Source organism: Mustela nivalis (assembly GCF_964662115.1).
Source record: "Mustela nivalis genome assembly, chromosome: 19".
NCBI lineage: Eukaryota > Metazoa > Chordata > Mammalia > Carnivora > Mustelidae > Mustela > Mustela nivalis.
The window spans coordinates 23,216,620-23,244,109 of record NC_139038.1 but is presented as its reverse complement, the minus strand read 5'-3'; the positions used below and the strand labels follow the sequence as shown (position 1 = coordinate 23,244,109).

The 27,490-nt window shown below is 36.0% G+C and overlaps 1 protein-coding gene across 7 annotated transcripts in view; it reads left to right on the top strand.

Moving 5' to 3' along the window:
* The window catches only part of LOC309854548 (phospholipid-transporting ATPase ABCA3-like), a 294,363-nt gene that overhangs the window by 246,035 nt on the left and 20,838 nt on the right, over nt 1-27,490 (top strand). For 6 of the 7 annotated variants that reach the window (XM_082713827.1, XM_082713826.1, XM_082713825.1 and 3 more), the window contains 4 exons: nt 97-261; nt 16,006-16,193; nt 24,305-24,430; nt 24,711-24,905. In XM_082713827.1, the coding sequence (XP_082569953.1) occupies nt 97-261; nt 16,006-16,193; nt 24,305-24,430; nt 24,711-24,905 (674 nt within the window). The remainder of the gene's footprint in view (nt 1-96; nt 262-16,005; nt 16,194-24,304; nt 24,431-24,710; nt 24,906-27,490) is intronic. The other variant, XM_082713828.1, reaches the window with a different exon arrangement.

Genomic DNA, 27,490 nt, shown 5'->3' with positions numbered 1-27,490 from the left:
ATGAATGGTTTAGTCATCTTGGGGAAGTTTGTTGTAATGGGAAGTTCCTTATTTTCTTATAATTAAAAAGCTAATCTATCATTTTTTTAATCATAGGTCTTGATTTTCCTCACTATGCCACAACCCTCATAGATAGCATCTTACTAATGCTTCCTAGTTACAACTTTGCAATGTGTATCAGTAAATTCTTTGATGACTATGAGATGAAAAATCTGTGTGCCAGGCAAATTCCAAGTATACTTGTGAAGTGCAATAAAACATGTGAGTATCTCGGGCTCCATGGGTCCTTAAAAGTAATCTATTCCTTTCCAGGTGTTCACATTTAACATTATTGTGGAGGATAAACCTGTCCTTCCTCCAATGGAGATAGTCAGGCTTGCTGTTTTGAATGCTTTTCTGTACCAAAATTATTTTCATAGACTGTGGGGATAAAGAGAAGTCTCAAAATAAAATCTAAGATAAATTTCATGAAGTCACCACCAGATTTAGAATGAGTTACTCCTAGTAACTCACATACTATGTGAAAATAGTTTTACATACATTATTTTAAGCTCTCAGAACACCCTACAAGTTATCCATTATTATCTCAGTTTAATAAATGAGGAAACTGAACCTGTTCCTAAACTGAACATTAAATGAGTTCTCTGGGCCATTTACCTGTGTCACACAGGTAAAGGAAGGTAAATGCACAGGCATATCAAAATCAGGAAATAATACATTCTACTGAATTATCTAATTTCATATTTTAAATTGATTTTTAAAATTGAGAAATAGCAAACATATTTACTCTGAATGTGCGTGTATGTATGTGTGTGTGTGTGTGATTCATTCTGAAACAAAATAATTTATATGTTGCCACAGAAAGAAAAATGTAATCATATTTACCTAAATAAGAAATACCAAATAGATTATATTTCCGGGGTACCTGGGTGGCTCCGTCAGCTTAGCATCTGCTTTTGGCTCAGGTCATGATCCCAGGTCCTAGAATTGAGCCCCACATTGGGCTCCCTGCTCAGCAAGGAGTCTGCTTCTCCCTCTTCCCCCTGGTCATGCTCTTTTTCTATCTCTCTCTCAAATAAAAAATAAAACCTTAAAAAAAAACCCAAATGGATTATATTTTCTTACAATCTCTGAATAAGAAAAACTATATCACATTTTAGTTTATATCATATTTTGACCATAAATTCCTCTCTCTGATTTTTAAGAATGACTCTGTTCAGTTATTATTTATATACCTCAGTCACCAGTTTTAATTAATTTATTTTACTTACTATTTTTAAGAATCTTATAAAGCTGTACAAACATTACCACAAACCAATGTTAGAATATTTCCATATCTGAAAAAAATCCCTCAGGCCTGTTTCCAGTTAATTTTCATTACCACATATAGTCCAGACATCCTCTGCCTCTATAGGTTTAATATTTCTGGATATTTCACATAAATAGAATCAGTTGCATGTATAAGTACAAGTGAATATATCCCTTTGAATCAGTATTTTTGTATCCTTGGTTAAATACCTAGTAGTGCAGTTGCATTTTATATAAACTAAATTTAAATTTAAAGAAAAACTTGGGAGGAAAAATCATTCACCACAATCAAATGGGATTTATTCCTGATTTGCAAGGGTGGTTCAATATTTATAAATCCATCAACATGATACAGCATGTTAATAAAAGAAAGGATAAGAATGTTATGATCATTTCCCTAGATGCAGAAAAAGCATCTGACAAAATACAACATCAATTCTTTTCTTTCTTTTCTTTTTTTAAAATTAATTTATTTATTTTCAGAAAAAACAGTATTCATTATTTTTTCACCACACCCAGTGCTCCATGCAATCCGTGCCCTCTATAATACCCACCAGCTGGTACCCCCCAACCTCCCACCCCCCCCCGCCACTTCAAACCCCTCAGATTGTTTTTCAGAGTCCATAGTCTCTCATGGTTCACCTCCCCTTCCAATTTCCCTCAACTCCCTTCTCCTCTCCATCTCCCCTTGTCCTCCATGCTATTTGTTATGCTCCACAAATAAGTGAAACCATATGATAATTGACTCTCTCTGCTTGACTTATTTCACTCAGCATAATCTCTTCCAGTCCCATCCATGTTGCTACAAAAGTTGGGTATTCATCATTTCTGATGGAGGCATATTTTTAATTTCTTGAGGAATCTCCACACTGTTCTCCAAAGAGGCTGCACCAACTTGCATTCCCCAACAGTGTAAGAGGGTTCCCTTTTCTCCACATCCTCTCCAACACATGTTGTTTCCTGTTTTGTTAATTTTGGCCATTCTAACTGGTGTAAGGTGATATCTCAATGTGGTTTTAATTTGAATCTCCCTGAGGGCTAGCGATGATGAACATTTTTTCATGTGTCTGATAGCCATTTGTATGTCTTCATTGGAGAAGTCTCTGTTCATATCTTCTGCCCATTTTTTGATATGATTGTCTGTTTCGTGTGTGTTGAGTTTGAGGAGTTCATTATAGATCCTAACAAAAGAGGTAATGGATCTCTACTTGAGGAACTACAGAACACTCATGAAAGAAATTGAAGAAGACACAAAAAGATGGAAGACCATTCCATGCTCTTGGATCAGAAGAATAAACATTGTTAAAATGTCTATACTGCCTAGAGCAATATATACTTTCAATGCCATTCCGATCAAAACTCCACCAGTATTCTTCAAAAGCTGGAGCAAATAATCCAAAAATTTGTATGGGATCAGAAGAGACCCCGAATCGCTAAGGAAATGTTTTAAAACAAAAATAAAGCTGGGGACATCATGTTACCTGATTTCAAGCTTTACTACAAAGCTGTGATCACCAAGACAGCATGGTACTGGCATAAAAACAGACACATAGACCAGTGGAACAGAGTAGAGAGCCCAGATATGGACCCTCAACTCTATGGTCAATTAATCTTCCACAAAGCAGGAAAAAATATACAGTGGAAAAAGGACAGTCTCTTCAATAAATGGTGCTGGGAAAACTGGGCAGCTATATGTAGAAGAATGAAACTCGACCATTCTCTTATACCGTAAACAAAGATAAACTCAAAATAGATAAAAGACTTCAACGTGAGACAGGAATCCACCAGAATCCTAGAGGAGAACATAGACAGTAATCTCTTCGATATCAGCCACACCAACTTCTTTCAAGATGTCTCCAAAGGCAAAGGAAACAAAAGCGAAAATAAACTTTTGGGACTTCATCAAAATCAAAAGCTTCTGCACAGCAAAGGAAACAGTCAACAAAACAAAGAGGCAACCCACGGAATGGGAGAAGATATTTACAAATGACAGTACAGACAAAAAGATGATATCCAGGATTTTTTTTTAATTTATTTTAGGTACAACAGTATTCATTGTTTTTGCACCACACCCAGTGCTCTATGCAATTCGTGTCCTCTCCAATACCCACCACCTGGTTCTCCCATCCTCCCACCCCCACCCCTTCAAAACCCTCAGGTTATTTTTCAGAGTCCATAGTCTCTTATTGTTCACCTCCTCTTCCAATTTCCCTCAACTCCCTTCTCCTCTCCATTTCCCCTTGTCCTCCATGCTATTTGTTATGCTCCACAAATAAGTGAAAGTATATGGTAATTGACTCTCTTGACTTATTTCACTCAGCATAATCTCTTCCAGGCCGTCCATGTTGCTACAAAAGTTGGGTATTCATCCTTTCTGATGGAGGCAAAATACTCCATAGTGTATATGGACCACATCTTCCTTATCCATTCATCCGTTGAAGGGCATCTTGGTTCTTTCCACAGTTTGGTGACCGTGGCCATTGCTGCTATAAACATTGGGGTACAGATGGCCCTTCTTTTCACTACATCTGTATCTTTGGGGTAAATACCCAGAAGTGCAAATGCAGGGTCATAGGGAAGTTCTGTTTTTAATTTCTTGAGGAATCTCCACACTGTTCTCGAAAGAGGCTGCACCAACTTGCATTCCCACCAACAGTGTAAGAGGGTTCCCCTTTCTCCACATCCCCTCCAACACATGTTGTTTCTTGTCTTGTTAATTTTGGCCATTCTAACTGGTGTAAGGTGATATCTCAAGACAGCATGGTACTGACATAAAAACAGACACATAGACCAGTGGAACAGAGTAAAGAGCCCAGATATGGACCCTCAACTCTATGGTCAATTAATCTTTGACAAACAGGAAAAAATATACAGTGGAAAAAAGACAGTCTCTTCAATAAATGGTGCTGGGAAAACTAGGCAGCTATATGTAGAAGAATGAAACTCGACCATTCTCTTATACCGTACACAAAGATAAACTCAAAATGGATAAAAGATCTCAACGTGAGACAGGAATCCACCAGAATCCTAGAGGAGAACATAGACAGTAATCTCTTCGATATCAGCCACACCAACTTCTTTCAAGATGTCTCCAAAGGCAAAGGAAACAAAAGCGAAAATAAACTTTTGGGACTTCATCAAAATCAAAAGCTTCTGCACAGCAAAGGAAACAGTCAACAAAACAAAGAGGCAACCCACGGAATGGGAGAAGATGTTTGCAAATGACAGTACAGACAAAAGGTTGATATCCAGGATCTATAATGAACTCCTCAAACTCAACACACACAAAATAGGCAATCATATCAAAAAATGGGCAGAAGATATGAACAGACACTTCTCCAATCAAGACATACAAATGGCTATCAGACACATGAAAAAATGTTCATCATCACTAGCCCTCAGGGAGATTCAAATTGCAACATCAATTCTTGATAGAAACCTTTAACAAAGTAGTATTAGAGGGAACATAGCTCAACATAATAAACACCATATATGGAAAACCCACACCTAATATCATCCTCAATAGGGAAAAACAGAACTTTTCCTCTATGTTCAGGAAGAAGAGAAGGATTCCACTCTTTTTTTTTCTTCCAAGATTTTACTTCAAATTAGTTAACATATGTAGTGTTGGTTTCAGGAGTAGAATTTAGTGATTCATCGCTTACATATAACACCCAGCGCTCTTCACAACATGCGCCTTCCTTAATGACCATCATTTAGTTCATGCTTCCACCTACCTTTCCTCCAGCAACTCTGTTTGTTTTCTAAGTAAGTCTCTTATTGTTTGCCTTCCTCTCTGTTTTTCTTATTTTATTTTTCTTTCCCTTCCCTTATGTTCATGTTTTATTTCTTACATTCCACATATGAGTGAAACCATGTGGTGTTTGTATTTGTCTTATTTCATTTAGCCTAATACACTCTAGTTCCATGCATGTTATTGAAAATGACAAGCTTTTATTCTTTATGATAGCTGAGTAATATTCCATTCTATAGACCCCATCCTCGTGTGTGTGTGTGTGTGTGTTTAAGAGACTTACTGTAGATTTATTTATTGTGTTATCTTAGTCACCATACAATACATCATTAATTTTTGATGTAGTGTTCCAAGATTCATTAACACCCAGTGCTCCCTGCAATACATGATAAATGGAACTGAGATATACCACATCTTCTGTATCCATTCATCAGTTGGATATTTAAGCTTTTTCCATAGTTTGACTATTATTGATAGTGCTGCTATAAACATTTGATTGCAAGTGCCCCTTTTCATCCATTTTTTGTAAAGGATGTCCTCTTAGTCAACATAGTAGTGGAAGTCCCAGCCACAGCAATCAGACAACAAATAGAAATAAAAGACATTCAAACTGGCAAGGAAGGAGTAAAACTTTCACTATTTGCAGATGACATGATATTGTACATAGAAACTCCAAAAGACTACTGTGTCCCTTTGCATCCGTTTTTTTTAAAGGATGTCCACTCTTAGTCAACATAGTACTGGAAGTCCTAGCCACACAAATCAGACAACAAATAGAAATAAAAGGCATCCAAATTGGCAAGGAAGAAGTAAAGTTTTCACTATTTGCAGATAACATGATATTGTACATAGAAACTCTAAAAGACCACTGAAAAACTACATGAATTCAGAAAAGTTGTGGGATACAAAATCAGTGTACAGAAATCTTTTGCATATATAGACCAATAACGAAGCAACAGAAAGAGAAATTAAGGAATCAATTCTATTTATAATTTCACAAGAAACAGTAAGATGCCTAGGAATAAATCTAATCAAAGAGGTGAAAGGCTTGTACTCTGAAATCTATAAAACACTGATGAAAGAAATTGAATATGACAGAAAGAAATGGAAAGACATTCCATACTCAAGGACTAGAAGAACAAATACTGTTTAAATGTCCATACTACCCAAAGCAATCTCCACATTTAACACAACCCCTATCAAAATACCACCAGCACTTTTCACAAAACTAGAACAAATAATCCTAAAATTTGTATAGAGCCACAAAAGTTCCCAAATAGCCAAAACATCCTTAACATTGTTTTCTTAATTTTATTTTCTGCTACTCACTGCTTGTATATGGAAATCCAAATGATTTTTTGTATGTGCTTAAAATACTATGACTTTTTGGTCTTATATCCCGTGCAATGAATTGACTCGTTTATTAGTTTTAATAGTTTCTTGTTGATTCCTTAAGATTTTTCCCATTTGGAGGGTTATGTTTTTTGTGAATACCCTTACTTCTTCCTTCCAAAATTAAGGTTTTATTTTTTCTTTCTTTTTTTATTATCTATTTTAGTTGGCATACAGTACATCATTAGTTTTTGATGTAGTGTTCCATGATTCATTATTTGCATATAGTGCTCATTACAACCTGTGTCCTCCTTAATACCCATCAGCATTCTACCCTATCCCCCTCTGCTCTGAAACCCTCAGATTGTTTCCCGAAGTCCATAGCCTCTCAAGGTTCATTTCCCCCTCTGATTTCCACCCCTTCAGTTTTCTTACCTTCCCCTAATGTCCTCTGTGCTATTCCTCATGTTCTGCATGAGTGAAACCATATAATTGTCTCTCTCTGCTTGACTTATTTCACTTACCTTAATCCCCTCCAGCTCCACCCATATCTATGTAAATGGTGGGTATTCGTCCTTTCTGATGGCTGAGCAGTATTGCATTGTATATATGTACCTGTCTTCTTTATCCATTCATCTTCTTAAAGGCATCTTGACTCCTTCCACAGTTTGGCTATTGTGGACATTACTGCTATGAACATTGGGATGCATGTGCCCCTTCTTTTCACTACATCTATATCTATGGAGTAAATACCCAGTAGTGCAATTGCTAGGTCAAGGATAGCTCTATTTTTAAATTTCTGAGAAACCTCCATATTGTTTTCCAAAGTGGCTGTACCAACTTGCACTCCCACCAACAGTGTAAGGGAGTTCCCCTTTCTCCACATCCTCTCCAACATTTGCTGTTTTCTGTTTTGTTAATTTTTGCCATTCTAACTGGTGCAAGGTGGTATCTTATTGTGGTTTTGATTTGAATTTCCCTGATGGCTAATGATGGGTGAACATTTTTTCATGCGTCTGTTAGTCATTTGTATGTTTTCTTTGGAGAAGTGTCTGTTCATGTTGTCTGCCCATTTTCTGGCTGGATTATTTGGTTTTCAGGTGTTGAGTTTGAGAAGTTCTTCATAGATATTGGATACCAGCCCATTTGCAAATATCTTCTCCCATTCTGTGGGTTGCCTCTTAATTTTGTTGACTGTTTCCTTTGATGTGCAGTAGCTTTTTATCTTGATGAGATCCCAAAAGATCATTTTTGCCTTTGTTTTCTTTGCCTTTGGAGACAGGTCTTGAGAGAAGTTGTTTGCCTGATGTTGAAGACATGTTCTCCTCTAGGATTTTGTTAGTCTCACACTGAGGTCTTTTACCCAGTTTGAGTTTATCTTTGTGTATGGTGTAAGAGAATGGTCCAACTTCATTCTTCTGTATATAACTGTCTAATTTTCCCAGCACCATTAACTGAAGAGACTGTCTTTCTCCATTGGATATTTTTTCCTGATTTGTTGAAAATTAGTTGACCATAGTGTTGAGGGCCCATTTCTGGAGACTCTGTTCTGTTCCATTGAACTATGTGTCTGTTTTTGTGCTAATACCATGCTGTCTTGGTGATCACAGCTTTGTTATATAGCATGAAATCAGGCAACATGATGTCCCCAGTTTTGTTTATCTTTTTCAACATTTCCTTGGACATTCAGGGTCTTTTCTATATTTTATTTTACTGACTAGAACTTCCAGTACAGTGTTGAATAGAGGTGATGGAAATAAACATCCTTGCCTTGTTCCCAGTCTTAAGAGGAAAGCAATCCAGTCATTCATCATTAAGTATGATTTTTAGCTGTAGGTTTTTCATAGATTCTCTTTATAAGTTTGAGAAGATCTATTCTATTCCTAGTTTATTAATAGTTTTTGCCTTGAGTGAGATCAAGTGCTTTTTCTGTGTCTTTAGACATATTAAAATGTTAATATAATGTCTTAAGTTAATTGATTTTTCTGATGTTTAACCATATTATTTAAGAGGACTCTGATGTTAATTTTATTTCCTTTTGCCAATAGCCTCTGAAAACTTCTATCTTCAGAAAATCATTATCTTTAATGTTGTGAAATTGTATCATGAACTATCCAGACATCGATTTTCCCCCTTCATTTTGTTTAGCATTTCTTATGCTGACTTTCTCTCCCAAAAATATAAAATCTTTCTTAAAAAGTAATTTAGGCTACTCCAGATAGAACATTTATAGAAGACATCTCTGCAGAGTGGTATTGGATCTGATGACTAAAAGAATGAGATTGAACTAGCCAGTGAAGAGCTGAAGGAATGACATTCCAGACTGATGGAAGAGCAAGAACAAATGCTTCAAATTAGGGAAGGACTATATGTGTTTAAAGAACAGAATGGAGGCTTGTATGGCTGGTATAAGGTAGAAATAAAGCTGTACAACACCTTTATTAAATACCCTAAATACTGTTTCACAAGACCACAACAAAAATGTTTCATTTAGAGCTTCCCTGGGATTATGTCTCTCAGAGCCCAATTTTTTTTCTTCTGTGGTTTATGCATGACTACCCACTGAGACATCTTTCCCTCTTACAAAAAGTCAACAAAATTTCAAGTTATCTGTTTCCCATTATTTCCCCCACTTCTATTCTCCATGTTTTTATAGATTTATACATTTTTGTATATCTTTAATGATATTTGAAAGATTTTAGGGAAGGAAAGAAGCAAATGTGTGTGCTCAACTGACCATTTGAATGTGGGAAATCTGAAGTTTTTCAGGTAACATAGTAATTATTTGATTTTTGATATAGCTAAGCTTATGAAGCTGTCTAAATTTATTGTATTTTTCCTGGGAGCATTTTACCAACTTCTTCAGTTACTGGTCTATTCTTTCTATTGTTCAATTCACATGAGTATGGCCATTTATATTTTTCTTTTAAAAAATTATTTATTCTGAACTCATCACTAATGGCCAATTAATCTCTGACAAAGCAGGAAAGAGTATCCAATGGGACAAAGACTTTTCAACAAATGGTGTTGGGAAAACTGGACAGCAACATGCAAAAGAATGAAACCTGGCCACTTTCTCACATCAGATACAAAGATAAACTCAAAATGGATTAAAGACCAAAATGTGAGACTTGAAATCATAAAAATCTGATGAGAGAATACAGACAGTAATCTCTTTGACACCAGTCATAGCAGCCTCCTTCTAGATATGTCTCCTAAGACAAGGGAAACAAAAGCAAAAATAAACTATTAGGACTTATTAAAGGGGTGCTTGGGTGGCACAGGGGTGCTTGGGTGGCTACAACAGTTAAGCATCCAACTTTTGATCTCAGCTCAGATCCTGATCTCAGGGTCATAAGTTCAAACACTTGATTTAAGTCTACTTAAAAGAAAAGAAAAGAAAAAGAAAACTTCTGCACAGCGAAAGAAACAATCAATAAAACTAAAAGGCAAACTACAGAGTGGGAGAAGATAATTGCAAATGACAAACCAGATAAAGGGTTAGTATTTTAAATATACAAAGAACTTATAAAACTCAACACCTGAAAAAAGAATGATCCAATTAAAAATGCACAGAAAACATGAATAGACATTTTTTCAAAGAGGACATCCAGAGGGCCAACAGATACGAAAAGATACTCAATATCACTAATTATCAGGGAAATGCAAATTAAAACCACAGTGAGTTATCACTTCACACCTGTCAGAATGGCTAAAATCAACCACATAAGAATCAACAAGTGTTGGTAAGGATGTGGAGATAGGGGAACCCTGTTACACTGTTGGTGGGAATCCAAACTGCTGAAGCCACTCTGAAGAACAGTATAGAGGTTCCTCAAAAAATCAAATAGACCTACCCTATGATCCAGCAATGGCATTACTAGTTATTTACCCAAAGAATACAAAAATATTGATTTGATGGGATACATGCACCCCAATATTTATAGCAGCATTATCTACAATAACCAAACTATGTAAAGAGCCCAAATGTCCATTGTCTGATGTATGGATAAAGAAGATATGGGGTGTGTGTGTGTGTGTGTGTATATATATATATATATATATATATATATATATATATATCTGAGTTATATATATGAAACCTTGCCATTTTCAGTGTCATAGATGGAGCTAAAGAGTAGTATGCCAAGCAAAATAAGTCAGCCAGAGAAAGGCAAATGCCACATGATTTCATACATATGTGGAATTTAAGAAACAAAACAAAAGAGCATGGGGGCAGGGGGAAGAGAGGCAGAGACAAACCAAGAAGCAGAGTATTAACTATAAAGAACAAAGTGTTGGTTACCAGAGGGAAGGTGATGGAGGAATGGGTAATGTAGGTGAGGGAGATTAAGGAGTGCAGTTGTGATAAGCACCATATGTTGTATGGAAGTGTTGAATCACTATATTGTAGACCTGAAACTAATATTATACTGTATGATAACTAACTGGAATTTTTAAAAATCTCTCTTTTCTTTTTAAAAAGTTGCTATAAAATATGAGTTTTGAAAAAAATTATTCTCATTTCCAGTCACTGACATAAAATTAAATATAGTTATTTTAGTCTCTTCTGTAAGTCCTGTCTACTTTCCCCTTCCTAATATAGTATACTTGGGGGGAGGGGTTCCCATATATTTTATTACACTTGATCACCAAAGGCTTATATAAATATACATCATTTTCAGGAATCAGCCTTAATTTTTATTCTCCTTTTTTAATTCTTTTTAATTTCTATTTTGTTAATTGCAACATTTTAAATTTTCTTGTCCTGTTTCAAATTACTTTTTTTTTTTTGATGGATTATGGTTTACTTTTAATTCTTTTTTTTTTAATTTTTTATTTTTTATAAACATATATTTTTATCCCCAGGGGTACAGGTCTGTGAATCACCAGGTTTACACACTTCACAGCACTCACTAAAGCACATACCCTCCCCAATGTCCATAATCCCACCCCCTTCTCCCAAACCCCCTCCCCCCAGCAACCCTCAGTTTGTTTTGTGAGATTAAGAGTCACTTATGGTTTGTCTCCCTCCCAATCCCATCTTGTTTCATTTATTCTTCTCCTACCCACTTAAGCCTCCATGTTGCATCACCACTTCCTCATATCAGGGAGATCATATGATAGTTGTCTTTCTCTGCTTGACTTATTTCGCTAAGCATGATACGCTCTAGTTCCATCCATGTTGTCGCAAATGGCAAGATTTCATTTCTTTTGATGGCTGCATAGTATTCCATTGTGTATATATACCACATCTTCTTGATCCATTCATCTGTTGATGGACATCTAGGTTCTTTCCATAGTTTGGCTATTGTGGACATTGCTGCTATAAACATTCGGGTGCATGTGCCCCTTTGGATCACTACATTTGTATCTTTAGGGTAAATACCCAGTAGTGCAATTGCTGGGTCATAGGGCAGTTCTATTTTCAACATTTTGAGGAACCTCCATGCTGTTTTCCAGAGTGGCTGCACCAGCTTGCATTCCCACCAACAGTGTAGGAGGGTTCCCCTTTCTCCACATCCTCGCCAGCATCTGTCATTTCCTGACTTGTTGATTTTAGCCATTCTGACTGGTGTGAGGTGATATCTCATTGTGGTTTTGATTTGTATTTCCCTGATGCCGAGTGATATGGAGCACTTTTTCATGTGTCTGTTGGCCATCTGGATGTCTTCTTTGCAGAAATGTCTGTTCATGTCCTCTGCCCATTTCTTGATTGGATTATTTGTTCTTTGGGTGTTGAGTTTGATAAGTTCTTTATAGATTCTGGACACTAGTCCTTTATCTGATATGTCGTTTGCAAATATCTTCTCCCATTCTGTCAGTTGTCTTTTGATTTTGTTAACTGTTTCCTTTGCTGTGCAAAAGCTTTTGATCTTGATGAAATCCCAATAGTTCATTTTTGCCCTTGCTTCCCTTGCCTTTTGCATTGTTCCTAGGAAGATGTTGCTGCGGCTGAGGTCGAAGAGGTTGCTGCCTGTGTTCTCCTCAAGGATTTTGATGGATTCCTTTCGCACATTGAGGTCCTTCATCCATTTTGAGTCTATTTTCGTGTGTGGTGTAAGGAAATGGTCCAATTTCATTTTTCTGCATGTGGCTGTCCAATTTTCCCAGCACCATTTATTGAAGAGGCTGTCTTTTTTCCATTGGACATTCTTTCCTGCTTTGTCGAAGATGAGGTGACCATAGATTTGAGGGTCTATTTCTGGGCTCTCTATTCTGTTCCATTGATCTATGTGTCTGTTTTTGTGCCAGTACCATGCTGTCTTGATGATGACAGCTTTGTAATAGAGCTTCAAGTCCGGAATTGTGATGCCACCAACGTTGGCTTTCTTTTTCAGTATCCCTTTGGCTATTCGAGGTCTTTTCTGGTTCCATATAAATTTCTAAGCGAATATTTACCTCTCCTTCTTTTTAGAATAAAGTCTTAACAAAGGTATATATCTAATTAGGTTCTTTATATGTAATTTAATATTATAGTTTATATTTAAGTTTTTAAAAATTTCTATTTTGTTCATTTCAGATATTCCTTGTATAATTTGCTTCTGCCTTTGCTTTACTTAGTGTTACTGCATATGGTCACAGTATTTGGCAATTATACTATAAAACTATATCACAAAATGAAAAAACAACCCAGAAAATGGGAGAGAATGTTTGCAAACCACATATCACATAACAGGTTAATATTCAAAATGGATAAGGAATGCAGTCAACTTAATAACAAAAATGGTCCAGTTTAAAAATGGGCAGAGAACCATAAGGGAAGGGAAGGAAAACTGAATGGGAAAAAATCAGAGAGGGAAACAAACCATGAAAGACTCTGGACTCTGGGAAACAAACTGAGGGCTGCAGAAGGGAGGGGGTGAGGGATGGGGTGACTGGGTAATGGGTATTAAGGAGGGAATATATTGTGATGAGCATTGGGTGTTGTGCACAACTAATGAATCTTTGAACACTACATCAAAAACTAGTGATGTACTAGTATATGTTGACTAATTGAACATAATTTTAAAAACTTTTAAAAAATGGGCAGAACTAAATAGACATCTTTGTAAAAAGGACATCAAAATGGCCAACAGGCACATGAATACTCTACATCAATAGTCATCAGTGAAATTCAAATCAAAATCACAATGAGCTATCACTTCCTATTAGATATCTATACCTATTAGAATACCTATCTAGATATCTAATACCTATTAGAATGGCTGATATCAAGAAGACCATAGATGATAGGTGCTGACAAGGATGTGGTGAAAAGGAAACTTTTATACATTGTTGGTGGAAATTTAAATTACCCCAACCACTATGGAAAACAGTATGGAGTTTCCTCTAAAAGCTAAAAAATAGATCTACCACATGATCCTGCAATTCCTATTCTAAGTAGATGCACAAAGGAAATGAAAACAGGCTTTTGACAAGATATATCCACTCCCATGCATATATCACAGCATTATTCACAACAGCCAAGATATGGAAACAACCCAAATGCCCACCAGTGGATGAATGGGTAGAAAAACAATATGGTACATAAACACAATGGAATGTTATTCAGCCATGGAAACAGAAGATGCTCTTCCATTTGAGACAACATGGGTGAAATAAGCAAATTATGCTAAACAAGATTAGTCAGACTGAAACAAATACTGTATGGTATCACTTATATATAGAGTCTAAGAAACTTAAACCTGTAGGGGCGCCTGGGTGGCTCAGTGGGTTAAGCCGCTGCCTTCGGCTCAGGTCATGATCTCAGGGTCCTGGGATCGAGTCCCGGGTCGGGCTCTCTGCTCAGCAGGGAGCCTGCTTCCTTCTCTCTCTCTCTCTGCCTGCCTCTCAGTGTACTTGTAATTTCTCTCTGTTAAATAAATAAATAAAATCTTAAAAAAAAAAAAAAAAGAAACTTAAACCTGTAAAAAACAGGGTAAAATTTTGGTTAACTGGGAGTGGAGGACAGTTGTTAAGAGTGATGGTGTTTAAAATTATAATGTTTAAATTTATAATGAGTACTAAATAAGCCATAGAGCTCTAATGCACAATATAATAAATATAGATAATAATGTTGTATTATAATTATGTAATGCAATCAATATTACTACATTGGCAATCACATTCCAATACATAAATTTTTTGAAGTAGCATGCTATAACACCTTAAACTTACACAATGTTAAATGTCAAATATATTCAATAAGAAATGCATAGTAGGACATCACTTCTTACCCATGTGGATGGCCATAATAAAAAAATGAAAAATATCCAAGGTTGGTGAGAATGTGGAGAAATTCTTACTTTTCATATATTGCTGCTATGAATGTAAAATGTTATAGCTGCTGTGGAAGAGTTTGGTGGTCCCTCAGAAAGTTAAACATAGAATTACCATATGACCCAACAATTCCACCCCTGAATATATATCCAAAAGAACTGAAAAGAAGTATTTAAACAAGAACTTGTACACAAATACTCAGAGCAAATTATTCGTAATGGTTTTTTCCCAGAAAAATTGGAAGCAATCAAGATGTTCATGCTCTGATAAGTGGATAACAAAATGTGGTATATCCATACAATGGAGTAATACTCAACAATAAAGAGAAATGAATTACAGGCAGGTGTTACAACACGGGTGAGCCTTCAAACATTCAACATTATGCTAAATGAAAAGAGCCAGATACAAAAGGCTACTTACTCTATGATTCCATTTATATTTAATGTTCAAAATAGGCAAATCCATAGAGACAGATTAGTGGTTACCAGTGGTTAGGGGTAGGGGGTTAGTAATGACTGTTTCATAGATACTGGGTTTTCTTTTGGGGAAATGAAATTGTTATGGATCTAGGTAGTGGTAATTGCTACACAACATTGTGAATATATTAAGTGCCACTGAATTATACACTTTAAAAAGGTAAGTTTTATGTGTATTTTGTTAAAACAAATTGCATTTCTTCATATTAGCACAAATCAGAAAACACAATTCTGATAAAAAGAGTAATTTATCTCACATTTCAGAGATGTCTGCTATTTGAACATGTAGAATTTAGCTGTTTGTATTAGCTAATTTTCTCTGTAGTAAGGCCAAAAACTATAAGCTATTTACATTTCATTCAGTGTATTCATTCAAATGGACATTCAAATGTCCATTTACATTTCAACTATTTGTTGTTTTCTTCCTTATGATTATTGCCATCATACACTTTTTTTACTTAAAATTTTTACCTATTTATAGAATAAAGGTTTTTCTCACCTTAAAGGACTTTAATTGTTTGGCATGACCTAGGTATGCCACAAATACCTTTGTTTGCTTTATATATTTGTTATAAATTAATTACTAAGCATTGTGTTCATGGAGGCTCAGCCTTTAAAATTCATTGAGTATGTGGTTATGTTGTCCTGGTAAAAACTAGAGGAAAAAAAAAATCACTGGCAGAAGAACTTTTATAAAAACCATAAATATCCAGAAAGATAAATTAATAAAATATTAAGATAATTATTTCCCATATTCTATACTTCCTTAAATATAATTTAAAATTCATTTGACCCATATTTCTTAACTTTGGTGTCACCTTAGACTTTGTATCAGTTTTTAAAGTAAGGCTATTTGTCTTTTATCATCCTCAGCTACTGAGAAGAGTGTCTATAATTTTGGAACACATGGGATTGCAAAGTATTTGACTGCATTGGCTGTCTTGGGCTTATTTTATCTCCTTTTGCTTTTGTGTGTGGAGACTACATCCTGGAGCCTGCAAAACTTTATCTCTCATAAAATTTTATCTAATGTGCACAACCTATTTACAAAAGGCATGAAGGTGAGTAACTAAGGTAGACTTTAGATACAATTCAAAGAAAGCTCATTATTAGGCCAAAATGTATGAATCTACATATTCTTACCTCTATTACTTGATAATGAAAATATCACACAGTTATGTCAAGATCTAACTGGAACTAATTTGAATCATAAACCTCGTTTTAATTGGGTTGACTATGATAGAAAGCACTGTCTTGTGCACTTACTGTCTTTGAGATGTATTTGGTTATAATTATGGAATTGATTTCTTAAAAGCTTTGTCGTGGTGGGTATTAAGAATAGCATGTTTTGGGATGAGCAGTTGGTGTTATAGGCAGCTAATGAATTGTTGAACACTACAACAAAAACTTATGATGTATGATATGATGGCTAACTGAAATATATACAAGACATGATATATATATCACTTATCATATAACTTTTGATGTATGATATAATGGCTAACTGAAACATATATATATGTTCTCTCTCTAAAATAAGTAAATAAAATTTTAAGATTCTCTCTCTCTCTGCCCCTCCCCTCTTTGCACACACACACACACTCTGAAAAAAATACATCATTTTCATTTCACTTCATCTCTTCTCCCACTCCATAGTCTGCCTTTCAGTTTTGTTGATTGTGTCCTTCACTGTGCAGAAGGTTTTTTTTAAATTTATTTTTTATTTATTTTCAGCTTAACAACATTCATTATTTTTTCACCACACCCAGTGCTCCATGCAATCCGTGCCCTCTATAATACCCACCACCTGGCTCCCCCAACCTCCCATCCCCCGCCCCTTCGAAACCCTCAGATTGTTTTTCAGAGTCCATAGTCTCTCATGGTTCATGAAGTTCTAATAGTTTATCTTTGCTTTTGTTTCCCTTGCCTCAGGAAACATATCTAGAAGGACGTTACTACAGCCAATGTCAAAGAGGTTACTGCCTGTATTCTCCCCTAGGATTTTTATCCTGTCTCAAATTTAGGTCTCAAATCCATTTTTGTGTGTGGTATAAGAAAGTGGTCCAGTTTCATTCTTTTGCATGTTGCTGTCCAGTTTTCTCAACACCATTTTCTGAAGAGACTGTCTTTTTCCCTGTGGATAGTCTTTCCTGCTTTGTCAGAGAATTAACTGACCATATAGTTGTGGGATCATTTCTGCGTTTTCTATTCTGTTCCATTGACCCTTGTATCTATTTTCATGCTAGTACAATACTCTTCGGATCTCTACAGCTTTGTAATATAACTGGAAGTCTGGAATTATGCTGCCTCCAGCTTTGCTTCACTGTTTCAAGGCTGCTTAGGCTATTCAGGGTCTTTTGTGGTTCTAAACAAATTTTAGCTCTGCAAAAAAAACATTGTTAGTATTTAGGTAGGTATTACATTGAATATGTAGATTGCTTTGTGTAACATGGACATTTTAACAATATTTTTTCTTTTAATCCATGAGTATAGAATGTCTTTCCAATTCTTTATATAATTTTCAATTTCTTTCATCAATGTTTTATAGTTTTCAGAGTACAGATCTTTGGTTAGATTTATTCCTAAGTATCTTGTTTTTTTGTACAATTGTAAATGAGATTGATTCCTTAATTTCTCTTTCTACTGCTTCATTATTAGTGTATAGAAATACAATAGATTCCTGTATGTTGATTTTATATACTGAAACTTTACTGAATTCATGTATCAGTTCCAATAAATCTTTTTGGTGGAGTCTTTCTATGTTGTTTTCTACATTGAGGATCATGTTGTCTGAAAATAGAGAAAGTTTGACTTCTTCCTTGCTGATTTGGATGCCTTTTATTTTGTTGTCATTGTCGTTCTTGTTGTTGTTGCTGTTGTCTGAATGCCATGGCTAGGACTCAGTACTACGTTAAATAACAGTGATGAGAGTGAACATCTCTGTCTTGCTCCTGACCATAGAGGATGATACCAGCTTTGGGTTTTTCATAGATGTCCTTTATTGTGTTGAGGTATGTTCCCTATAACCCGACTTTGTTGAGATTTTTTTTTTTTTATCATGAATGAATGTTGTTCTTAGTCAAATGCTTTTTTCTGCATCTTGTGAAATGATCATATGGTTCTTAGGCTAGATGCCCCTGCAATGAAGAAGTTGTTCCCTTTAGCTTTGGGGAGTACTATCTTCAGACAACCTTCACTTGTCATTATCTTTATGGATTGCTTCATCTATAAAAATTCTTATCTCCCAAGGTGACACTTCTTCCCAGATGGCCAGCATCCAATCACTTGCAGATAGAAGAGCAAAATGCTTTGTGTTCTCAATGCCTCTCAAAGAACTTCAAGGCTTTTCATGGGGTCAACTGAGAATATCATTTGGCCTGCATCACAGCTTAACTTCTCCCTCTGCCTACTCCAGATTCCTTCCTCTCCTTTACATAGTTCTGGTCCCAAGGGTACTCTACCTGCAAGTTAGTTGCAGGAGAGTTCTAAGAAAGTATATAATAGGATGGGGTTTTAGGACTAGCTGATTCCCCAACTCAGCTGTCAATGAGGTCCATGTTACTGGTAGCAAGGAAACAGATTTCCTCTGACACAAAGTAGTAGTCTAGTTGCTAATTTTTTCACCAGTGTTGTCAAGAGTGTCAAGTCAAGAGAATGCACTGATTGATGTGTATATCAGAGAATCAAGAAATATGGGGAAAATAGCACACATTAGAACAATGGAGCTGTGAAACTATTGCTAAGCTCTTTGGTTTAGAAAACAAAAGGCCAGGAGTTACTAGTAGGAAACTGAAAGCCTCCTTTTTCACTTTCACTGTGAAAGTGAAAGGGCTTCCTTGATCACATCTAATGGATCCCTTATTTTCTTCAGTGGAAGTGCAAAGTGAGTCCTGGGATCAATGTCCAATTTTCAGATTTGATGAGCTCCAGGAACATCAAACTATCAATCAAGGCAGATCTGCTATGCCAAGATCACAACTCTTGTTAGAAAGGAATGGGACACTGATACATGGAATAGGGACATCTGAGTTAATGACCCAAAATCTTAAATTCCCATATTTCCCTAAACAATCTGAGTCTAAAGAAGTGACACACTGGACACCTGGGTGGCTCAGTGGGTTAAGCCTCTGCCTTCAGTTCAGATCATGATCTTGGGGTCCTGGGATCGAGCCCCACATCAGGCTCTCTGCTCAGTGGGGAGCCTGTTTCCTCCTCTCTCTCTGCCTACCTCTATGCCTACTTGTGATCTCTCTCTCTCTGTCAAATAAATAAATAAAATCTTTAAAAAAAAAGTGACACACTTCTCTTTGTTAAGAATTCATACTCCCTTTTCAGGCAAAGAAAATTTGGAGGCCTCCCCTGCAAAACAGCATGTTCTCATTCACAGCTTTCATAATCTACCAAATACTCCCTCACTAATCAGTAGAACACAAAGACATAAAAGACTGTAAGACACTATCTACCAAATAAATCTAATTTGCATTTATAGAACATAACCCATAATAAGAGTAGTACATATGGAACCATCAACCAAAATACATCAGTCACAATTTTAAAATAATAGAAATGCAGTGCTTTCTGATCATCTTTAAATTTGACTATAAATGAATAACAAATATAATGGGAAAACCTCTATAAACATTGGGAAATTAAGAAACACGTCTTTGGAACACATTCATCAAAAAGGAAATTAGGAAATATTTTGAACTGAATGAAAATGAAAATACAACATACCAAAATTTGTGGGATGCGACTAAAGCATTGTTTTAATAGAAATTTAAAGTATTTTTTGAAGATTTTATTTATTGATTTGACAGATAGAGATCACAAGTAGGTAGAGAGGCAGGCAGAGAGAGAGGAGGGAAACAGGCTCCCTGCTGAGCAGAGAGCCTGATGTGGGGCTTGATTCCAGGACCCTGAGAACATGACCTGAGCCAAAGGCAGAGGTTTAACCCACTGAGCCACCTAGGTGCCCCTAGAAATTTAAAGTATTAAATGCTTATATTATTCATGAAAAAAAGTCCAATTTTATTTTTTTATCCCCTTCTTCTATGTTCATCTGTTTGTTTCTCAAATTCCACATACAAGGGAAATCCTAAGGTATTTGTCTTCCTGACTGAATTATTTCACTTAGTATAATACCCTCTAGTCCCATTCACGTCTTTGCAAATGGCAAGATTTCATGTTTTTTAATGGCTGCATAGTACTCCATTACATATATATCACATCATATATATATATATATATTTCCCTAAACAATCAATCTGAGTCTAAAGAAGTGACACACTGGGCACCTGGGTGGCTCACCCGATATATATATATATATAATCGCTGCCACCAGCAGTGGAAGCTTATATATATATCTCAAATATATGTGAGATATAAATATCATATTTTGATGGCTGCATAGTATTCCATTATGTGTGTGAGTGTATAAACACTGCCATCAGCAGTGGGAATTCAGTATATATATATATATATATATATATATATATATATATATATATATAATATATGTGATATATCTGCTAATGGATATCCGGGATTCTTTCATATATTGACTATTGTGAACATTCCTGCTATAAACATTGGGGTGCAGGTGTCCTGTTTGTATCCTCTGGATAAATACCTAGTAGTGCAACAGTGGGGTCTAGGGTAGCTCTATTTTTAAGTTGTTTTTTTTTTTTAAGATTTTATTTATTTATTTGACAGACAGAGTTTACAAATAGGTGGAGAGGCATGTAGAGAGAGAGGAAGGGAAGCAGGCTACCCGCTGAGCAGACAGCCTGATATGGGGCTCTATCCCAGGACACTGGGATTATGACCTGAGCCAAGAGCAGAGGCTTTAACCCACTGAGCCACCCAGGAGCCCCTCTATTTTTAAGTTTTTGAGGAACCTCCATCCTCTCTTCAAGAGTGGCTGCAACAGTTTGCATTTCCCCAAACAGTGTAAGAGCATTCCCCTTTCTCCACATCTCGCCAATATCTGTTGTTTCCTGAGTTGTTAATTTTAGCCATTCTGAAAGAGAGTTAACCCATAAGAGATGCTGAATTCTAAGAAATAAACTGAGGATTGCTGGAGAGGAAGTGGTTGGAGGGAAGGGATAATTGGGCGATGGGCATTAAGGAGGGCACTTGATGAAATGAGCACTGGATGTTACACGCAACCAACAAATAACTAAATTCTACCTCTGAAACTTAAAAAAAAAAAAGTCCCAGGTTAATAATTGAAACTTCCTTCTCAATAAATTAGGAAAAGAAGCAAAATATACTCAGAGCAAGCAGAAGTAAATAAAAATAAAAGAAATAAAACTGAAAACAGAAGAGTAATTGAGAAAAATTAATGAATGCAACCAAAAACTAATTTTTAAAAATGATTATAATTGATAAATCTATAACCAGAGCAATCATGAAATAGAAACAATAGAAACATATTGCCAGTATGAGGACAAATGAAAAGATTTCACTATGTATACCACAGAAGTTAAAATCCAGCCTATGTCATATATTTGTTACCTTAGATGAAATAGAACAATTCCTAGAAAGACCCAACCTTATCAAAACTCACTCAAGAATAAAGAAACTAGAGCGTATCATGCTTAGCGAAATAAGTCAAGAGGAGAAAGACAACTATCATATGATCTCCCTGATATGAGGAAGTGGTGATGCAACATGGGGGCTTAAGTGGGTACGAGAAGAATAAATGAAAGAAAATGGGATTGGGAGGGAGACAAACCACAAGTGACTCTTAATCTCACAAAACAAACTGAGGGTTGCTTGGGGGAGGGGGTTTGGGAGACGGGGGTGGGATTATGGACATTGGGGAGGGTATGTGCTTTGGTGAGTGCTGTGAAGTGTGTAAACCTGGTGGTTCACAGACCTGTACCCCTGGGGATAAAAATATATGTTTATAAAAAATAAAAAATTATACAAATTAAAAAAAAATAAAGAAACTAAATAGTTTTATTTCAATTAAAGACATTATTTGCATAGTATAAAACCTGCAAAGAAGAAAATGCTAAGCCTGTATAATTTCACATACAAATTCTATCAAAAAAATTAAAGAAACAGCATCAATTCTGCATTCTTTCCTCCAGAAAGAAGAAGTGAGATCATTTTCCAACTCATTTTGTGAAATCATCATTACTCTAATACCAAAATGGAGAAATTAGAAAAAAAAAAAAAAAAACAGTATCCCTCAAGAACACAGACACAAATTCTCAACAAAATATTCACAATAGAACCCAAGAATATATGGAAGGAAGAATAAACTGTGAACAAATGGAGTTTATTCCATGAATGTAAAGCTAGTTTAATATTTGAAAATGAATATTAGCCACAAGGTCAATAGTCTCAAGAAGAAAAACCACATGTTCATGCCAATTATTGCATAAAAAGCATTTGACAACATTCAACATCCATCTGTGATTTTTCAAAAAACTGCTAACCAAGGAAAGAAAGGAAACATTTCAACCTGATAAGTGGGATTCATTTAGATAGTCTGCAGCAAACATGATGATCAAAGAGTGAATGTTTCCCTCCTAAGATCAAAAGCAAGGAAAAGATGTCCATTTTGACTGCTCCCATACATCCAATTTTTAGACTGGAAAAGAAAAAAACACTTAAAGCAGCTCTCTAGTCACTCTTCTAACTAGCATGTTTACTGAGCTAAATATATCCTCCCACTCCATTCTTCCTTAATGAAGTACCATCAAATGAGCACTTGATGCAAAAATAGCCAATTCAAAAACAACAACAACAACAAGGCTGTGCTCAAACACTACAAATTACTATTCACAAAACGTGCCCTGTTGGTTCATTGCTACTTATCTCTCACTGAGCTCCCACTGCTGATGGCAACATACTTTCTTCCCCACCACATCTTCACTCTTTCAATGAATCCCTACTTATTCAAGCTCTGACTTCACCTCTAGAGGGTATTTCCTTTAAAAAAAAAAATTCATTCTTTTTTAAAAATTGGATCTCATGACATCTGTATCTTTGGGGTAAATACCCAGTAGTGCAATGGCAGGGTCATAGGGAAGTTCTATTTTTAATTTCTTGAGGAATCTCCACACTGTTCTCGAAAGAGGCTGCACCAACTTGCATTCCCACCAACAGTGTAAGAGGGTTCCCCTTTCTCCACATCCCCTCCAACACATGTTGTTTCCTGTTTTGTTAATTTTGGCCATTCTAACTGGTGTAAGGTGATATCTCAATGTGGTTTTAATTTGAATATTCCTGATGGCTAGTGATGATGAACATTTTTTCATGTGTCTGATAGCCATTTATATGTCTTCATTGGAGAAGTGTCTGTTCATATCTTCTGCCCATTTTTTGATATGATTGTCTGTTTTGTGTGTGTTGAGTTTGAGGAGTTCATTATAGATGCCCTTAAATGGACAAATGGATAAGGAAAATGTGGTCCATATATACTATGGAGTATTATGCCTCCATCAGAAAGGACAAATACCTAACTTTTGTAGCAACATGGACTGAACTGGAAGAGATTGTGCTGAGTGAAATAATTCAAGCAGAGAGAGTCAATTATCACATGGTTTCACTTATTTGTGGAGCATAACAAATAGCATGGAGGACATGGGGAGTTAGGAGAAGGGAGTTGGGGGAAATTGGAAGGGGAGGTGAATCATGAGAGACTATGGACTCTGAAAAACAATCTGAGGGGTTTGAAGTGGCAGGGGTTGGGAGGTTGGGGTACAAGGTGGTGGGTATTATAGAGGGCACAGATTGCATGGAGCACTGGGTGTGGTACAAAAATAATGAATACTGTTATGCTGAAAATAAATAAAAAATAAATTTTAAAAAATTGGATCTCCTGGTATCCTCAACATATTTTATTTGTAACAAATCACACTAAACAACAATATTAGTACCAGTGTGGCTTTTGTTTTCCATGAAGTACCCATGTTATTGGCAAGAACATACTACTTACTCACAGCTCTAGAAACACTTGCTCTTGAAATCTAAGCAAGTGAAGAATAAACTTATTGCATGAGAGCTCAGGAAATTGGTAGGAATGTTCTCGGAAATTAAGCAAACATTTTCTGACATCTTTGATATTACTTCCTTGGGCCAGCATTCAGAAGGTCTTTCATTTAAACCAGATGCTTAAAGTGTATTCTTATCTATGATTTTTGTCTTAAAAATGTAGGCTGTAGTGTCCTGTCAAGTGGTCAAGGAGTATGAGGATGAAGATGTAAAAAATGAAGAAAACAGAGCCCTGACACTACCTCCCAAGTTAAAGAATATCCCACTGGTTTTGAAAGAACTTACAAAGGTAATGTCACTCAATAATCAACATTGTCCTAAACTGTAGCCCACCATCCCTGGCAAGAATTTATTGGTAGTACTACTAATCTATTAGTAGAGTACTACGAATCTAATCTACTAATCTCTTAGTTCTATGGGATCTGCATATATCTTGTAAAATAGAAGGCTGAGAGTGGAAGAGTGAAACTGTCACAGGTACCAGTCTATAGGGATTTGAGGTTATGGTTGTAGTTGGCCCATAATCGGTGCTCCAGTACACTATGGGTTTTTTTTCCTTATTTTCTCAGGTTTATTATAAGTGTCCAGTTGTAAAGGCTATAAGAAATATCTCCCTTGTAGTCCAGAAATCTGAGTCCTTTGGATTACTTGGATTAAGTGGAGCTGGGAAAACCACTACCTTCAAAATATTGACTGGAGAAGAGACCACAACATCTGGAGCTGTGTTGATTGATGGCTTTAACATTACCAAAAATATCAGAAAGGTATTTCTGTTACTAATCACTGAGTTGGTACCCTAAAGGAGGAGGCAACTGGGCAAGTAGTTGGGAGACATGAAAGGGAACTTAGAAGTGCATATGTGTGTGTGTGTGTGTGTGTGTGTGTGTGTGTGTGTGTGTGTAAACATATATACATACTCTTTTCTCAAAAGTAACAGAATCCAGGGACAACAATAGTCATGATAACATATTGAGTTTGGGAAAAGGCAAATATTCTTTCTGTTTGAGACAAAATATGAGTATCTTTAACAGGCCAAATTAGAAACAGTAAGAGTGGTTATTTCACTTAAACTACCATGACACAATTAAGATTTTGGTATAAAAAAAATTATTAGAAAAAGTAATTGTGAAAGATGTTAAGGAAGTCACATTGACAGGGTTTGGTTTCCATTTGGATGTGGGTTATAAGGAAAACAAATTATCTTAAGATATGGCCCAGATTTCTATCATAATCCAGTGGATAGGTGCAAGTTCCACATACCATTATAGTAAACACAGGAACTGAGTGTGTTTGAAAGAGGATATGTTGGGGCGCCTGGGTAGCTCAGTGCGTTAAGCCTCTGCCTTCGGCTCAGGTCATGATCTCGAGGTCCTGGGATCGAGCCCCACATCAGGCTCTCTGCTCAGTGGTGAGCCTGCTTCCTCCTCTCTCTGCCTGCCTCTCTGCCTACTTTTGATCTCTCTCTCTCTCTGTCAAGTGAATGGATAAAATCTTTAAAAAGAAAAAAACAACCTGAGGGGTTTGAAGTGGCGGGGGGAGGTGGGAGGTTGGGGTACCAGGTGGTGGGTATTATAGAGGGCACGAATTGCATGGAGCACTGGGTGTGGTGAAAAAATAATGAATACTGTTATGCTGAAAATAAATAAATTAATTTAAAAAATAAAAAATTTTTAAAAAAAGAAAGAGGATATGTTGAGTATAAGAAACCTATGACACCTACCTATGAGAGAACAACCTACAGTTGGAATCTATGAATTGATGTAGAGATATAAATTTGGGATTTATCAAAGCACAAGTGAAATTTGAAATGGGTAGATAAGATAATCTATTGGGCGAATGTAAAATAATGAGAAGAGAGATAGGGGATGAATCCTGAGGACTAACAACATTTCTAAAATAGAATAACTGAAGAAAATATTGGGTGGGATTAGTGAAATAGAAGGAAAATCTGGATAAAGTTTTATTGCACAATCTACATGAAAAGAAGATGTCAAGAAGAAAATAAAACAGAAATGTCAGGCAGGTAGACCTGAATAGTATACACTGGACATCATCAAAACCTGAAGCAGTGAGCTGACACACAGGTGAGGATGGGAAGTACTGAATGTGGACAAAACATAAAAGAAAGGCAGCTGTCAAAACAGGAAAAAGAGTGACACCCAGAGTTTTAGAAAATGACAAAGAATCATAATTTCTAGTAACTAGTAACTAAAGCATGTTTGTATAAATGGGGGGAAAAAGTTTAAAATATATAGCAACAGGAGCTCTCTGAGAAAAGAATGTATTCCTTCAAATGAACCGTAAATCAAAACAATATAAAAAGGTATACAAATAAGTTTAATTCCCTTTCCTACCCACCTTTCTTTCATCCCTTCCCACAGAAAAAGATAACCACTTTTATCACACTACATACACTTTATGCATATTCAATAAAACATAATTACTTATCTTCTGTTGCATTACACAAAATGTAACATATTATACACAATCTTTAGGATCTTGCCAAAATGGTTATACAAATTTGTACTACACAAGCAATTTTTGCAAATGCCTATTTCTCTAAACCAACCACGACAGAGTATATATGATCAACTCTTGGGGATTTTTGCCAGTCTGGTTGATTTTTCTCAAATGGCACTTTGGTGTAGCTTTAATTTTTCTCTTATTATAAGAGAGGTTGCCTAACTTTTTAAAGAAAAAATTTATATAATAAAGGTGTGCAACATGATGGTATATCTATAATAAAGGTGTACAACATTATATATATATACATATATATGTATATATATATATTTGTATATATATATATATATATATATATATATCAAACTCATCAACACATCTTCTCTTTATTGAAGAGACTGTCTTTTTTCCATTGGGTATCTTTTTCCTGCTTTCAGAGAGAGATCACAAGTAGGCAGAGAGGCAGGCAGAGAGAGAGGGGGAAGCAGGCTCCCCACTGAGCAGAGAGCCCAATGCAGGGCTCAATCCCAGGACCCTGAGATCATGACCTGAGCTGAAGGCAGAGGCTTAACCCGCTGAGCCACCCAGGCAACCCCTATATGTTTGTTTTTGTGCCAGTACCATACTGTCTTGACGATCACAGCTATGTAATAGAGCTTGAAGTCCAGAATTGCAATGCCTCTAGCTTTGGTTTTCTTTTTTAACATTCCTTTGGCTATTCAAGGTTTTTTCTGCTTCCATATAATTTTAGGGTTGTTTGTTACAGCTCTATGAAAAATGTTGATGGTATTGATAGGAATTGCATTGAATTGCATAGATTGCTTTGGGTAGCATAGACATTTTAACAATATTTGTTCTTCCAGCCTATGAGCATGGAACATTTTTC